Source organism: Protopterus annectens, chromosome 16.part0, assembly GCF_019279795.1.
Source record: "Protopterus annectens isolate FY-2018-M chromosome 16.part0, PAN1.0, whole genome shotgun sequence".
Lineage (NCBI taxonomy): Eukaryota > Metazoa > Chordata > Ceratodontiformes > Protopteridae > Protopterus > Protopterus annectens.
The window spans coordinates 855,092,542-855,109,938 of NC_056750.1; the positions used below are offsets into that span (position 1 = coordinate 855,092,542).

General features: G+C 43.8%; 1 protein-coding gene across 1 annotated transcript in view; it reads right to left on the minus strand.

Annotated features, from left to right (window-relative positions):
* CHD8 (chromodomain helicase DNA binding protein 8) overlaps positions 1 to 17,397 on the minus strand; it is a gene marked incomplete in the record, with an annotated part of 4,119,653 nt that overhangs the window by 684,348 nt on the left and 3,417,908 nt on the right. The window contains 1 exon segment of the mRNA XM_044057960.1: positions 15,592 to 15,643. Coding sequence (XP_043913895.1) covers positions 15,592 to 15,643 — 52 coding nt within the window.

The following is a 17,397-nucleotide window of genomic DNA, read 5'->3' on the forward strand; positions in this document are numbered from 1 at the left end:
CTCACACACTGACTGCCTTCAATAATTGCATATTTTTCAACTCCTGCTTTAAGACATAGCCTTCCTTTGTTGAAATTGCTTCTAACTTTGCTTTGAAATTGCCTAGCCATCCTATACATACTGTATACAGGTAAAATGCATATATAATCTGTTGCAAATATATTAGGCTAGATATCTAATCTGTTTCAAATGTATTAGTCTGACCAAACTTGCTATTGTACCTCGGTATTAATCTGCTTCTCACACCAAATTTTAAAATGTATAACTGCATTTGTCTTCAGACTGTTATTAGTTGGTTGAGGTAATACTAACATTTGTCTGTGTTGCGCTCTCTCCTTGTCTTTCTCATTGCTCCCCTTTTTCATAGCTGTTCTCAATTACTTTTACCTCTAATTTAACCCTACCTCTCTTATACTCTTCTTCCAGACCTACTCCTCATTTCTGTTCCTCACACTTTCCCTCCAAATCTAATCCTCCTCCTATACTGTAGTTTATACATTACCCCTCCTCCTCCCTTCTCCCTATACTTAATTTTTTTTGTTTTTTCCCCTCTCTTTTACAGCACTCCTCTCCTGAGGGTCCATCTCTACCTCCTGAATTACACGGTCTTCCGCATAAAGCCAAGTCGGCCTACCTGGACTTTTTCTGCTCACTAATTTGGGCTTACCCGAAAGGAATCATCAGTGCGGAATCCCATACCTATATTGCTCTCAATAAATGTATGTAGCCTCACTACAAACTCAGTTATCAAAATATCCTCATATGCTAGCCTGTCCCTCAGTGTGCGACTCAGCATCCTACCACAGACCATAAAGATCCCCCTGTAATCTCACTACCTCTAGCCTCCCATCCCTAAATTTGAATCCCACTGAAGACTTACCCTCTCTTTCACTCCTCACCTCCACTTTTTTTCATACCTCAGTCTCTTGCCCATCTTGCCCCATTCTATTTTCCCACTGCCTCTCTAGCTGCATACTCTACACTCACCACTAGGTGGCAGCACCTTCCCACCTTTTGCCTACTCCTACTCTATTTTAAAATAACCTTTTCCTCTCCTCTTGTTTTTTTGTCTTTTTTTCTCCTCTTCTCTTTTCCACCTTCATCTCCCAGTTTCCTCTAAAGCCTACTATCCCATACCTTTAATCCTCTCTCCCTCTTTTTTTTTATACTATTCCCTCTTCCCCAAAGTTGCTCTATTCACTACCAATTCTACCCAGCTTTACTGTATTTTTCTTACTTACCTCAGCACCTACCTGCAGTGGCTGATACTTTTTCAGCAGGACTCTTCAGCTCTGTTGCTCTATCCCGCTCCGTTCGCCCTGCGGGCTCACTCCGCTCCCCTACCCTGCCCCCATTTCCCACCCACCCCCAGTGCTCCTACATTTATTGCCATTGCATACTCCCGCCCCTTTACAACACCCAATCCTACCACAGCATAATTCCTCCCTCTCTACCCAACTCACCCTACCCTATACGCCTCCCACCATTCCACCTGCCCTGCCGATTTCTCTCTAACCTCCATATTCCTATCTCCTCTAAACAAACTTCAACCACAAATGTCTTCTTTTACTTCACAATTCTTACCCCCACAACACTCATACTCCTCATACTTCTTCCTCTATACCATGCCACCTCTTATACAAACCTCCATATACACCCCCCACCTCCACACCCCAACTATTCAAATCACTTCTACAACATCTCTGCCTCTCTTACCACTATCCACCCCACCTCTCTATTAACTTTAAAACTCTTCCTAATCTCCTCAAATTTCTACAAACCTAAACACACATCCCACCCTCCATCCCTAACCAAACTAATTCCTAAAAAAACGTATTCATCTTCTCTCATACCTCTTTCTTAGCAGGCGACATTCATCCTAACCCCGGACTAAACACCTCTCAAACTAATAACCATAGCTCCAATAACAAACCTATTCATAAAGACCTCAAACTCCTCACCATCAATGCCCAAAGTTTAACAAATAAAATTACCCTGTTTCATGCCTGGATCAACCATAACTCACCAGACACAGTAGCCATCTCTGAAACCAGGCTAAAACCACACAACTAACTCAGAATTCCTTCCCCCCAGATTTCAATGCCTTCAATCAGACCGCCTAAATAAAAGAGGTGGTGGAGTAGCATTAATTTACTCTAATCATTTATCTATTACTCCCTTCCCAAATCCTATCCCATTCCTTTAACAATGCTGAACTAGTGATTGGCATGCTAAAATTAAATAACCAAAAAGGTATCTGTATCATCTCCCTTCACATTCTCCCTTGTAATAACACCAATATCTTAGAAGACTTCCTCTCCTGGACCTACACTAATATTAAACAAGAAACTTACTTAATGGGAGATGTAAATATTGACTGGCAAAAAATCATAGACCCCAACCCCACCTTATCAATTAATCTCTTCAACTTTACTCAACTTATTCACACCATCACCAGGCCCAACAAGACCAACCGCCCAGGCTCCATCCTAGACTGGATACTAGTGTCCCACCCAAATAAAATCACTACATCTGGTGTCACTCCCGATCCATTAGGAGACCACCTCCCTGCTTTCATCCACAGAGCCACTTCCTCTTCCCCATACTCCCACCACCTCCTACAAACCTGTAACCTAACTTTAACCCCTCTACCTTCTCTGACTCCCTTAAGCTCACAAACTGGAACCCACCAAAAACTTACCTCTAGACGAAGCTGTAGACTTCTTCAACTCTACATTCCTTTCTGTCCTAAACTCCCTAGCTCCAACACAAACCAAATGAGTTGAAGCAAAAACAGCCCCTTGGCTTACAAAAGCTACCAAGAAAATTATGCAACAAAGAAACAAATCTTGGAAAAGCTATCACCATCATAAACAGCCTGAGCTGTTACTAAAATACAAACAGCTGCGAAACCTAGCCAAAAAACAAGCCATTAAAGACAAAAAAATCCTATTACAACCACCTACAAATAAATAATACAAAGAACCCCAAACAATTCTGGAACTCTATAAACTCCCTTCTCAAGCCCGGTACCACAAATAACCCTTGTCCTGACACTAGCAAATCTAACCAAGAAATCGCCAAACTATTTAACACCTTCTTCACCTCTTCCATTGCTGAGTTGACCAAAACCTTCCCCAATAACATCCCCCTTACCCACCTCCTTCCTAGCTTCCACCCCATCTCCTCCCACTCCCCCTATTTTCGAACTTAAACCTGTATCCACCCTCATAAAAAAGTCTCTATAAACTCAAACCTTGCACCAATGCTCCTGACAACATTCCCTCCTCCTCCTTAAAAATTGCCTCTGACAGTATTGCTCTCTCTATCAGCATCCTGATCAATAGATCACTACTCGAGTCATATGTACCAAAACTATGGCGTTCTGCTTTTATTCTCCCACTCCACAAGGGTGGCAAAAACTGTAACTTCTCCAACTTCCACCCCATAGCTCTCCTCTCTCCCATCTCTAAACTTCTCAAAAAATGCATTCACATATAGCCCATGCCATTCCTAACCGAACATCAACTACTCTCTCCTACCCAACACGGCTTCTGCCCTGGACACAATACCAACACAGCCCTTCTCTCCTTTTTATACTCTATCAATTCAGCCCGAGACTCTGGCAACTTAGTTTCATCTATTCTATTAGATTTATCTAAAGCTTTCGATACCATCTCACACCCATCTACTAGACCATCTATCTAACCTTAACATCTCCCCAAAAATTCTTTCCTGGTTGTCCAGCTATCTTTCCGACAGGTCCCAAGCAGTGAAATGGGGCCAATCCTCTTCCACCTTCCTTTGAACACCCACAGGAGTTCCCCAAGGCTTCATTCTTGGCCCTCTGCTATTCAACATCTTCATTAATGATTTCCACAATGCCATTCCAAACACCAAAATTGTCCAATATGCAGACGACTCTACTCTGATCTGCTATGCCTCCAACCAATCTGAACTCAAATCTCTAACTCAATCTGCCTTCTCAACCACTGAAAAATGGATGCTCCAAAACCACCTCTCACTCAACGCTAACAAAACTAAAATCCTCCTATTCACTCCCTCCAAAGCCATTCCCATTGATAAAAACTCATTTCAAATTACCAGCCTCAACAACTCTATCACTGATATGGTTCCCTCCGCCAAACTCTTGCGGGGGTCACCATTGATGAACACCTAAAATTCAACACCCATATCCAACTTATCAAGAAAACCCACATAAAACTCTGCCTACTCTACAGGAATAATCACTTCCTCTCTCACTCCACTAGACTGACCCATGCCACTACCTATCTTCTCCCGTCTCTTCTATATGGCGCTCCACTACTTACTAATCTATCTTCCGCTCTCACCTCCAAACTAGAAGTATGCTACAACAAAATCTCCAGGTTTGCCAAAAAAGCAAAAGCCTCCTCTCACCATTGCTCCTCCCTACTAACTCGAAACTGGCTTGAACTCCCAGATCAACTAGACTTCCTCCAAATTGTCTCAGCCCACGAGTTAATATTTCAACCCACCAGCTGCCATTCTTTATCTAATATTCTCCTACCTTATAGCCCCCCAAGACCCCTTAGATCCATTCATCAAAACCTTATTACCATCCACAAATCTAAGCACCCTGTTTGGTCAACTTTTACTCTCCTACACCCTAGCTAAAAAATGGAACGCCCTGCCCTCCACTTTGAGGGCCTATGACAACCTGAACACCTTCAAAAGACTACTCCACTCCTACCTATTTCTTCACAGAGAATGTAACTGCACTCCTCTCCCCACACCTCCCCTCTTCCTTTTCTCCTGGCTAACCTTCTTCCCTTCTAAACCTCTCACTTACAATACATCTTCTTATTTGAATGCAATTTATATGATTTTTTTCCTATTGCTATTTCAATTTGTTTATGTAACTTACAATGGGATACTTCTATATGTTATGTAAGTTATGTGGAACTTCGCTGCTTAACCAAAATGAAAATTATATACCTTATGTAACTTATGTGGAGCTTTTCTCCCCGGACCTCCACTGAAAATGGGCTTTCGAGCCCAGTGGACCTCCCCGGTCACCAAACTGGAATAAAATAAATAAAATAATAAATAAAAAAATGGTCTAAGTTTCTGGTGTCATACTAAGGGGATCCAGTATCTGTCTGCCTGGGATGACATGAGTGACAGACTTCGATGGTTTGCCAGTAATGGCCTGCATCTGTCAACCCTGGACTTCTGGATACTGGCCAAGGCTCTTGCCACCCCATAGTGCCTCTTTTAGGTGGTGTTCGAAAGACCAAATTACCACCATAAAAGCTGCAAACAAAAGCAATAGGAGGGTCATGATAATCAACGCTAGAAGTCTAAATCTCAAAATGCACTTGCTTGAAGCACTGCTTAAAATGGACAACATCAACATTTGTGCTGCAACAGAAACCTAGTTCAAGGCAGCAGAAAAACACCCCTGCACTACCAGGCTATAACTCATTCCACACCTTTCGGCCCCAGAACTTGGACCGAAGCTCCAAAGGCAGTGGTGTTGCCATATTCATAAAGGATGCACACACCTCCAGACTGGTAGCCCAACATAACGCATCAGAGATACTTCAGGTACAGCTACCTCTGGGTAAGACAGTGATTCAGGTCATAGCCTGCTATAGGTCCCCAACCATGTCCCAAGACTCGCATTCCATGTTCCCAAGCACCCTGGAGAATATTAAGGTCCAACCTAACACTCTCTTACTAGGTGACTTCAACTATTCCTCCATTAACTGGGTTAACTACTCACACACCAATACACTTGGAGTTCATTAATTCCAATACCCTGGACCAGCTCGTTCTTACCTCCAACTAGAGATAACATCCTTGACCTGGTCATTGCTAACATGGGTGACCACTGATCTACACCAATAGTCAACTCCTCCCTCGTTAGTTCCGACCACAAACTAATCACCTTGGAAATCTACATCCCCCTCACCCCCCCACAAAGGTAACCCCCATAAAAAACTTCTCCAAAGCTAACTTTAGGCTCCCAAAAACAGAGGTGGCTAACTTCACGGCACCAATGCAAATGGAGAATAGTTGCATGACCAGCAAATCATACACCAATGCACTGTACGATTGCATATATAAATGCATGGATCTCGCCATACCCAATAGAACCAAGATGCTCTCCTCCAAAAATAGGAAGCCAATCTGTTGGTCCCCTGCCATAAACAAACACTACAACAGCAGGAGGAAACTGATGTGGAATAAGGTGAAATCCCAAGACTGGAAAAAACTCCCATATCAGCCTCAACAAAAAGTTGAGATACCTCATCAAATCCTCTAAATCTAGCTATGAAAACAGAATTGCAGCAGATAGTAAAGACAACCACAAGGCATTCTATAGTTATGTAAAAATCTCCACGGCAATATCCAGATTTGCTCTGAGCTACTGCACAATGGTACCGCCTATACCAAGCCAACAGATACTATCAGTATACTGGCCGACAGATTCAATGCCAACTTTACCCCCCCCCCCAGGACCAATCACAATAGCAGTAGATTGCCAGGCACCCAGTATTACTGCTGCACAGGTTAAAAGAGCAGTGTCCAAGGCCAAGAATACAGCTTCTATGGGAGCAAACAGTATCCCTGACTGTGATCTACATGAACTACAGAGTGAACTGGCACCTCACCTGTGTGCCCTGTTCAATCACAGCCTCACCTCAGGCTTTGTCCCTACCGAATGGCACACAGTTACAGTCATCCCTCTCCACAAAGGACGAGCGACTACAGACCTCGAGAACTATCGCCCCATTAACCTGACGACTCTGATATGCAACGCTATGAACGCATCATCATGGACCTAATAAACAAAGATATAGAAAATCTCCAAACTCTGGATCCCACACAGTCTGGTTTTGTGCAGGGTAGATCATGCCTGCTCAACTTGGTCAACTTCTTTGAGTCAGTCACCAGAGCTGTGGATGAAGGCAAGGTGGTTCATACAGCCTACCTTGATCTGGCCAAGGCGTTTGATACCACTCTCCACTCAGGAATCATAGGAAAAATCACTAAGCTTGCATTAATGCCTATATCACTAGGTGGGTTGCAAACTGGCTCACAGACAGAACCTACTGTGTGACAGTAGCTGACTCCAAGTCAGACTGCCGACTAGTCACGAGTCCAACAGGGTTCTGTCCTGGCTCCTCTCCTGTTTGGAATCTACTTCTCTGAAGTCCAGGCCAACACAAAGGGACTCTGGCTGACAAAGTAAGCTGACGATTGCAAATTGTGAGCTATTATTAACTCCCCAAGTGATGCTGACATCCTACAGAATGGCCTCACCGAGACCAACGACTGGTGTCAGTATCATGGCCTTAAGCTCAATGCCAAAAAATGTGTCATCCCCTTTGGGAAAAACTCAGTTCCCAAGAATTACCACATTGATGGTAGTCCACTGAACACAGAAGGTGTTACAAGAGATCTGGGAACACAGGTTGACAGCAACCTCTTTTTTGATCACCACATTGCCACTGTGGTCAGAAAGTCCTTCTATGAACCACATCTCATTACTAAGGGTTTTGCATCCAGGAAGAAAGAGGTTATTGTCTCCCTCTACTCTTCCCTCATTAGGCCAGTCATAGAGTACAATACCCCATTTGGCATGTACCTCACCAGACACCTGCAACAACTGGAGAGGTCGCAAAAGTACCTCACAAAGAGGATCCATAAACACTTTTCCTATATGGATAGACTCAAAAAACTCCAACTATTCTCCGTTTCATATCGCCTACTTGGAGGCGATCTCTACTTGACTTAAAAAGCCATGTCTGACCCAGCTCTGTTAGAAATGCTACATCTAAAGAAATCCCAATCCCTCTGCACCACACGCTCTGGAGACCTCAATCTCATTACTACAATCAACAGAACAAGCTGGAGGGACAGATTCATAACCCAGAGACTACCCATGCTATGGAACAGACTTCCCATACAAGTCAAGCAGAGCACCTCACTGACCCTCTTTCAAGAGAAATCTTGATGAATGGATGGGAAACAGAAACTTCACCCTGGGGATAACTCCAGTGGCTCTAGTCGACAGAGGCACTAGGAACTAAGGTCGGGTGGTACTATGCGAGGGTAATCCTATGGCTAGGCTTGTAAATGCCCCAGGGCTATTAGCCTAGTACACACCTATGAACCTATATCATTAATATGCTGTTGGAGGGCAGGTTATTGGTCTACAGCTCTTAGGATGGCTTTTTGGTTCACTCACTCACTGGGAATCCACTAGTCCATTAAGTTACAACACTAGCTGTGCGGGAGTTTGCACACACAACTCTTCATTATGAAGATGGTCTATCACTTCAAGTTCTATTTGCTAATACTCCTTTTTGTTTTTACATTCTCCCTTGGTGATTTAATATGTTGTGTTGTGAAATATGCCACTTCAGAGTGACTTCGCCTGTACTTCTCTTCAAACTTCTTTGGAGCTGCTCTTTTTGCATCTTTTCAGTATAAATATTCTACCATATCAGATCTTTTCAGTATAAATATGCCACCATATCAGATCTTTTCAGTATAAATATGCCACCACATCAGATCTTTTCAGTATAAAAATATGCCACCACATCAGATCTTTTCAGTATAAATATGCCACCAGATCAGATCTTTTTGGAGTTCCGCTGTGGCGACCCCTAACCGGGAAAAGCTGAAAAACACAAAATCAGATCTTTTCTCATTTACTCAATTCTTTTTCTAGGTGGCCCGCTGCTTCTTCGTCTTCACAATGGTTTTCCTTGATCTACTGGATTAAGAACTTAAAATTGTATCTGCACCTTTTGACAACTTTTTCTATTTCTTTTTTTTCCTCTCTTACTACATATCCTCCATCAGAAAATTATGGGCTTTTTGCATACTACGTTTACAGGTCAACAATCACTAAAGCCTTTGAAACCTAGCCACGCATCCCAAATCTCTGACAAGTTCTGGTACCCATGGGGCTTGGGAGATGAAACATTTATTGACTGCCTTTGCCCATTAGAAACATGGATGCCAAACCAGGGAAACATTTTCTGTTCCCCATCCAACTGTTCAAGTTGCGTTTGAATTGGGTCAGGGAGGAACTTTGCTTTACATGGATCAGGAACCTATTCCAGAGAAGAGGTTTGTCACTGGGATACATACCGTTCTCTCTAGCAGGTGCTATTTATATCACAGGCAGGGTTCAAGTCTTTAAAACAGGTAATTCTGGTGCTGTTTGTTTTTACGATATGCAGGAGGGTCATCAGGGTGGGGTCTGACAAAGCATTGTATGCTGGGCATAGATCTCCCCGCAACAGCCTATAGAAAAGAATACAAGGACAGGACTTTGAGGTGGTCTGCACAGGGCATGTTACTTATGCCCTCTGTTCGGTTAGTGAGGAACCTCTGTTGACCTTCCAATTGTTGGATGTGCCTAGTTAGGTATATACCAAAGGATGCATTGTACTCGAAAAGAATGACTGCACTCAAAGATCTGATGAATGCTGAATACAATGGAACAGTCACCTCCCTTGGACCTAGATGCCATACTTTTTTTTTAATACATTGTACAACATAAAATAATTTTGGTATTACTGTAAACCTGTGATGGACAAAGGTTAGATTAAGGTCTCTGTGTTCTCCCAATTCCCTGAATACTGGGTCAACTCTTCCAGGTGTGTTGTCAATATGATGCTTATCAGGGGTGGATGACTTCCCAAAAGATATTACATATTTCTTAGCATTTAGTTTTAGTCCATGGCTGTCACAAGTTATTTGCCTGTGTCAGCCTTAACTGAACAACATTAGTGCTGGTGGGGGATTCACTGACTGCTTCTAATATGCAATCATCTGCAAATCTAAGCAGCAATTCCAGGACCAACCCCGAAGGGACTCCATTTGTGACTGGCCTTTTTACAGAGACGGAATCCTCAATTCTAACCTCCCGGGTCCTGTCTGTGAGCCAGCTGGCTATCCAGTGGGTGACAATTACTTATACCTAAGCTCTTGAGTTTGTCAACAATGCCCGAGTGAGGTAGTGTACCAAATGTCTTGTTCACATCAACACAGGTGGTGTGACCCTCTGCCCTCTTCACTGCTTTCATGACCTTCACAAAGGAGCCCACCAGGCTGAGTAGGCATGACCTGCTCTTACAGAAACAAATTGTGTTAGTTCTATACAATAATACTTACACACTGTGAAGACAGAGATGTCCCTTTAGCCCAAGTAAGCACTGGCCTCCAAGAACTTACAAACAGTTCAGAACAGCAACTCTGTAACTGAACTTTTTTTAAATTATAGAAAGTGGGAAAATAGCAAGATTTTTTTTGTTTAAGGATAGCAAAGACACACAAGTCTCTTATTGCAGCACTTGCATAACCCAAATCAGCACTTGTCCAAATCTCCTAGACAGCACTATTATTTTCCAAATCTCTGAGACAGCACTATTATAATACAGCATAAGGCCCTAGATTGTCCGCAAGATAAGTGAAATTTACTTTTCCAAGCATGTCCAGAGGTCAGCTTTAGGTGTACACTCCAGTTCATCTGGTGGAATTGGGCATCCTGAGGCAATGTCACAACTGCCTCATGTATACAGGCAACCCTCTCCTCCTACCTCTAGACACAATCATTTGTGAGAGATGCAAATACACAGTCACACATGGATCTACAAAACAAGCACCGGCAAAACAGAAACATAAATACAAAAAAACGTACTCGGAGGCACTAGGTACCAATCTGAAAAAGAAACAGTGCCCTCCAAAGCAGGCAAGCAAGCAACCTGCACCTCCAAACACAAGCCAGAAAACACATAATTCACCTCAGCAGTGTGCCTCACGACAGCCCCGAAGGCAAAACACCATACCAAACACGCTAGTAATAGGAGACTCTATAGTAAGGCACAGAGATGTTCCACTCACCAGGCTGAGCAAGGAGAAGATTACTGTCAGCTGCCTGTCAGGTGCTCGGTCCCGCCACATAACACAGGCACTTAGGTCACTCCAGAACAAGTACAAATATGACGCTGTCATTGTACATGTTTGGTGTGAATGATCTAAGACGTACCTCTCTGGACTACATGAAAAGAGACATTGAGGAGCTCTCTGTTCATGTAGCCCAAGCTGGTATGACCCTGACCTTGAGCAGCATACTACCTTCACCTAGAATGATGTCACAATAAAAGACAAAATGATCAATTTCAACAACTGGCTAAGCTTCTGGTGTCATTCTAAGGGGATCCAGTGTCTGTCTGCCTGGGATGACATGATAGACAAGCCTTGCTATTTCGCCAGAGATGGTTTGCACCTGTCACCCCTAGGCTATCGAATACTGGCCAAGGCTCTTGCCGTCCCCATAGTGCCTTTTTTAGGCAAGGCTCAAAGGACAAACCAACCACCGAAACCAGCACTGGTAACCAAAAACTAAGGGTAATGCTACTCAACACCAGAAGTGTCAACCTCAAAATGCACGCACTCTAGGCACTCCTCAGTATGGAGAAAATCGATGTTTGTGCAGTGATGGAAACCTTGTTCAAGGCTCCAGAGACCACCCCAGCACTACCAGGCTACAATTCATATCATACCTTCTGGCCTCAGTTACCGGATTGCAGTACAAAGGGCGGAGGTGTATCCATATTCATCAAGGATACCCACATCTCCAGGTTAGTGGCGCAGCATGATGCCCCAGAGACCATCCATGTGCAACTATCAGCAGGCAAAACCACATTTCAAGTCATAGCCTGTTATAGATCGCCCACCATGTCCCAAGATGCTCACTCAGCATTCCTTGAGGCATTGGAAAATATAAAGGTCCTACCCAACACCATAATTTTGGGTGATTTCAACTACCCTGGTATAGACTGGGCGAACTACCAAAGTTCTAACTCCTGTGCCCAGCGGTTCATAGAATTTATAAATTCAAATGCCCTTGAACAACTGGCATGTTCTCCCACTAGAGGGGACAACATATTGGATTTAGTCATCACAACTATGGGCACCCATTGTACCACACCAGTTATCACTCCCTCTCTGGTCAGATCAGACCACAAACTGATAACCCTAGACATCCTCACCCTTCCACCTCCCCAGTCAAAGAAACCATCATAAAAAAAACTTTCCAAAGCAAACTTCAAACTACTTGCGTCAGAAGTGGAAAGCTTCACTATTCCCTTGCAGAAGGATAATGATATCCATGATGCGGAATCCTACACCAAGGCACTTTATATGCATCTTCAGGATTGCATGGACCGTGCTATCCCAAATAAAACCAAGACTCCTTCCTCAAGCAAGAAGAAACCAGTCTGGTGGAACCCGGCCATAAGCAAACTATACAATAAAAGGAGGAGACTTATACAAAAAAAAAGGCAAAATCTCAAGTAGAAAAATCTTCCCTGATCAGTTTTAGTAAGAAATTGAGGGCCCTCATCAAGTCAACTAAAGCCAATTTCGAAAAGAAAGTTGCCAAGGATAACCATAAGGCCTTCTATGGTTACGTCAAAAACCTAAATGGCAACGCTTAGGTCTGTTCTGAGCTAGTACAAAATGGAACAATATACACTGACCCCATTGACATTGCCAACATCTTAGCTGACAGGTTCAGTGCAAATTCCACCCCCCCCCCACCACCACCTACAGGTGTAACTCTAATTATTACTGATACGTTGGTTAATAAGGCTCTAGCTAAAACTAAAAACACTGCATCCATGGGACCAGATGGTGTCCCAGGCTGTGTCATATGCGAGCTCCAAAATGATTTAACCACGCATCTGAATACCCTGTTCAGTCTCAGCCTCTTGACAGGATATGTGCCCAAAGAATGGCGCACAGCAACAGTGGTTCCGCTGCGCAAGGGTGGGCCCACAACCGACCCTGGGAACTACCGATCAATAAGCCTGTCCAGTCTGATCTGTAAGACAATGGAGCGAATCATTATGGAACTCATAAATGGAGAGATTGGGAACCTCCAAACACTTGACCCAACACAGTTCGGCTTCGTCAAGGGCAGATCATGCCTCCTGAACCTGATGGACTTCTTTGAGACAGTTACTCAGGCCATAGATAAGGGAAAGGAGGTACACATGGCTTACCTTGACCTTGCTAAAGAATATGACACCATTCTCCATTCGGGTATTATTGATAAACTCACCAACCTGGGCATAAACCCTTACGTCACAAGATGGATCGCAAACTGGTTCTCAGACAGATCCCACAAAGTAAGAGTAGCGGGATCTATATCCCAATCCAGACCAGTAACGAGCGGTGTGCCTCAGGGCTCTGTCCTGGGGCCCCTCCTGTTTGGCATATACTTCTCAGAAGTACAGGCAAGCAATGAAGGGCTGTGGCTGACCAAGTTTGCGGACGACTGCAAACTGGGTGCTATAACAGAGTCTCCGGCCGACATGGATATCCTCCAGAAAGGTCTTAACGAGACTGATGCATGGTGTCAAAGCCATGGTCTCAAGCTAAATGCTAAAAGATGCGTAGTAATCCCCTTTGGAAAAACAAGAGTACCCGCGAACTACCACATAGCAGGTAACCCCCTGAAATCTGAAGAAGTAATAAGGGATCTGGGGACCCAAGTAGATCGTCAGCTTTCCTTTGATAACCATGTTGCCAAGGTGGTTAGAAAATCATTCTATGTGACCCATCTGATCACGAAAGGGTTCGCATCAAGATCTAAGGATGTAGTGGTGCCCCTCTACTCTTCCCTCATCAGACCTATTATTAAGTACAATGCACCAATTGGAATGTACCTGGCTAGGCATCTCCAGCAGCTGGAGAGACCACAGAGGTACCTCACTAAGAGGATTACTGGCCTCAAACAGTTGCCCTATGCAGCACGATTGAAAAAACTAAGGCTTTTCTCTGTTGCATACTGCCCTCTCAGAGGCGATCTCTATCTAACATACAGAGCCATGTCCAACCCAGAACTGTTGAACATTCTCCATCTTAATAAAACCAAATCCACTCGAGCTACACGCTCTAGGGATATAAACCTCAGCACAACAATGAATAGAACATGCTGGAGGGATAGATTCCCTTCGCAGAGACTTCCCTTGCTATGGAACAAGGTCCCGATCTACATAAGACAGAGCCCCTCACCTATCACTCTTCAAGAGGAACCTTGACGAGTGGATGGGTAACAAAGTTCACACCAGGGATCATACCAACAGCTCTACTAGATAGGGGCCAAGGGTACTTAGCTGCTAGATCAAGGGCCTAGGGAACTAACCAAAGGGGCGGTGAATACCGCACAACGTGACTGGGCTAATATATGCCTTCGGGCAGATAGCCCAGTATCTACCTATGAACCTTAATATCTTCCTTATCCACAACCTTCCATTTTACCTCTATTCCTTCTTGCTTGCCCTGTCACTTTTTCTGTTTTTGTAGATTACTACTTCTTTCTACCATGGGGGGGGGGTGGGGGGGGCAACTTCCCCCTAATCCCAGCCTAACACAGGGGTAAGAAGATTTCCATGTTCTGAGTATTCTGCTCTGGCTTTTTCCCCAATCCTAGCACTAGGAGTGGACAATGTTTATCCTAGGAACTGTACATAGTCTTGTTTTTAGCTCTCTTTTTCCATGATGCATAAAATACAGTCCAGATATCAGTGCTGTTTTGGTGCGATTTTGTAACAAAAAGGGTCCACTATGTAAAGTTACTCCCCAAGACGTGAGCATGAACTGAGTTCCACCAATACTACTCTCCATCTCTTGCTGATCTTTTCTCACCATTCATCCTCCCATCTCTCCATATGGAATGGAATGTACTGTACCCGCGCTATTTTATACAATTATGTAATGTGAAACATTCAACATGCTACTGTACATCATTTTCGAACACAAAGTCTTTCGGCTTTTCCCAGTTAGAGGTCACCACGGCAGAACTCCGGCCTGCTAATGATTGCCAGTGGAGTTTTACGGTGCAGAGTTGCCAGCCCAATGCCCAGCCTTCAAAGAAGGCACACCCATTCACGCACGCACCTATCTGCATGTCCTTAAACATCACTCGACTGCGGGGAGGACATGAAGACTCCACACAGAAGGTGCTCCAGCAGAGAATAGAACGGGAGGAACCTCTTGCTGTGAGGCGACAATGCTAACCGCTGCACCACTGCGGCCATACATCATTTTCTAACACTGTGCTACCAAAATCGACACTAATGTTTAACTCGCACTACACCGTACCAGTGGAGGTTTTCTCTCTAGGCCTCTGCCAAAAAGGGGGTTCTGCACCTAGGTGGAATGCCTAGTCCTCAAATGAAAAACAAACAAGTGTCATTTTGTGGAATTCTCATCAAAACTAATTGGGTGATATAAAAAAAAAGGGTAAATATACAGAAAAGCATTTTGCTTCAAATTCACAACAGACAATTAGTACAAATGCTGCCCTCTTGTACGAAAACAAATAAAATTGGAAATTTCTGGTGAAGCACAACTTTTTGTTTTAAGGGTCAAAGCCAACATCAAAAGGGAAGCAAAAAAAGAATCCGAAAATGTTATTTAAATATTATGAGGCAGCTACTTCCTGGCTGCTTAAAAAAAGAAAAAAAAATGACAAAACATTAGAAAAGCCCTTGGCATACAGCCCTCAAAACTCACCTGTGTCCCTGTCCACTGCTGACATCTCTTCATCCACCATCATTGGGTCAACCTGCAAAACAAACAAAGGCATGAAGACTTTACACTCATACAAAGGATTCTGGCATATCTGCCACGTAACAAATTCAAGCTTTTGTGCATCGACATGTTTCTGTTCCAAAATAAACATTAAAAGAAAAGGAAGGAAATCGGTTGCAGTTAAAAGTCAACAGGGGCACTCAGAAATCAAACAGCATAACCAGAAAAATCCTAATGGCAAGTTAAAGGAGTCACAAAAGAAACACAAGACATGGGAAAAGCCTACACATTTTAAAGGAAAACGATATGTACAACTCACTCAACAATCACCAGAAAACTGAACAGACACTGGATTTAAACATACAATTGTAAATTCTCTATCTCAACTTCAACCATAAAGACAGAGTTAACTGCAACAAAGTAAAATGTGGTTCTATCTCCACCTGTGCACACAGCTACTAGAATGCCTTCATCAAAGATCAGATACCTGCCTGGGTACACGTCCTGGTTTTGCAACAGTAAGCATGTGGTCCAGGAGTCGTTTACAATTACCGGGCATGGTATCTGCAATCCTCCCTCCCCCAAATTGTGGGAAAAGGTGAACATCACAGTAAAAAAAAATATATATATGATTAACATCAATATTCTCTTTCACTTCAAAAGAAACTGCCAAAAAAATAACAAACAAACAAAACAGAGGTAGTGATGTAAAAGTGCCTCAAACATCTAAAACGTTTCAAGTGTCATAATAACTGAAACAAAGAAATTCCAGGCATGGAGGCTGTCTTATTGGACACTATGAAAAATAGAATCAGACCGAGACACAACCAGATAGCTGCTGCTGCTTCTACACAGAGCAAACCTCATCCACTCAAAGTAACTCACTCCTTTCCACCAATTCAACCATGCCGACTGCAAGCTCAGCAAATATGTCAGGACTTGAGTATGCTAGGGTGTGGCCACTACACTTTCATAGTGCTCTCTGCATCTCTACAAATATGCCATATACCATCCCACTTTTCCAAAAGCTACCAAATTGTAATATGGAATTTGTACAACATCAGAGAGCAAAAGAGATCAAATCTTGTAGCTTGACAGGCATGCTATACACTCCTCAGACACTAGCCATTAATTTCGAAACCCACCCTTACCTGAGCCTATCCAGAATGCCAAAGTGTATGGCAGGCAGCAGTTCACGATGGCAATATGCCATCTGGAAACTGCAGGGATGCAGGGCACCTGTGTGCTGCTAAGGGACGCAGGGCACCTGTGTGCTGCTAAGGAACTGCAGGGATGTAGGGCACCCGTGTCCTGCTAAGGGACTGCAGGGGTGCAGGGCACCTGTGTCCTGCTAAGGGACTGCAGGGGTGCAGGGCACCTGTGTGCTACTAAGGGACTGTAGGGACGCAGGGCACCTGCGTGCTGCTAAGGGATGTAGAGACGCAGGGCACCTGCATGCTGCTAAGGACTGTAGAGACGGAGGGCACCTGCATGCTGCTAAGGACTGTAGGGACGGAGGGCACCTGCATGCTGCCAAGGACTGTAGGGACGCAGGGCACCTGCATGCTAAGTGACTTTGGGGATGCAGGGCACCTGTGTGCCACCTAAGGAATTTGAGAGATACCTTCACACAATCTGCCATTGTATTACTGGTGTGTAAATGTAAATAGGACCAAGATGAAACCAATATGAACACAGGAGATCTTGAAACTTCTATACAGAAAACAGGAGTGCCAAGAATCAAATTAGGAATCCGGGCACTGACAGGCAGCAAGTTTTACCACTGTA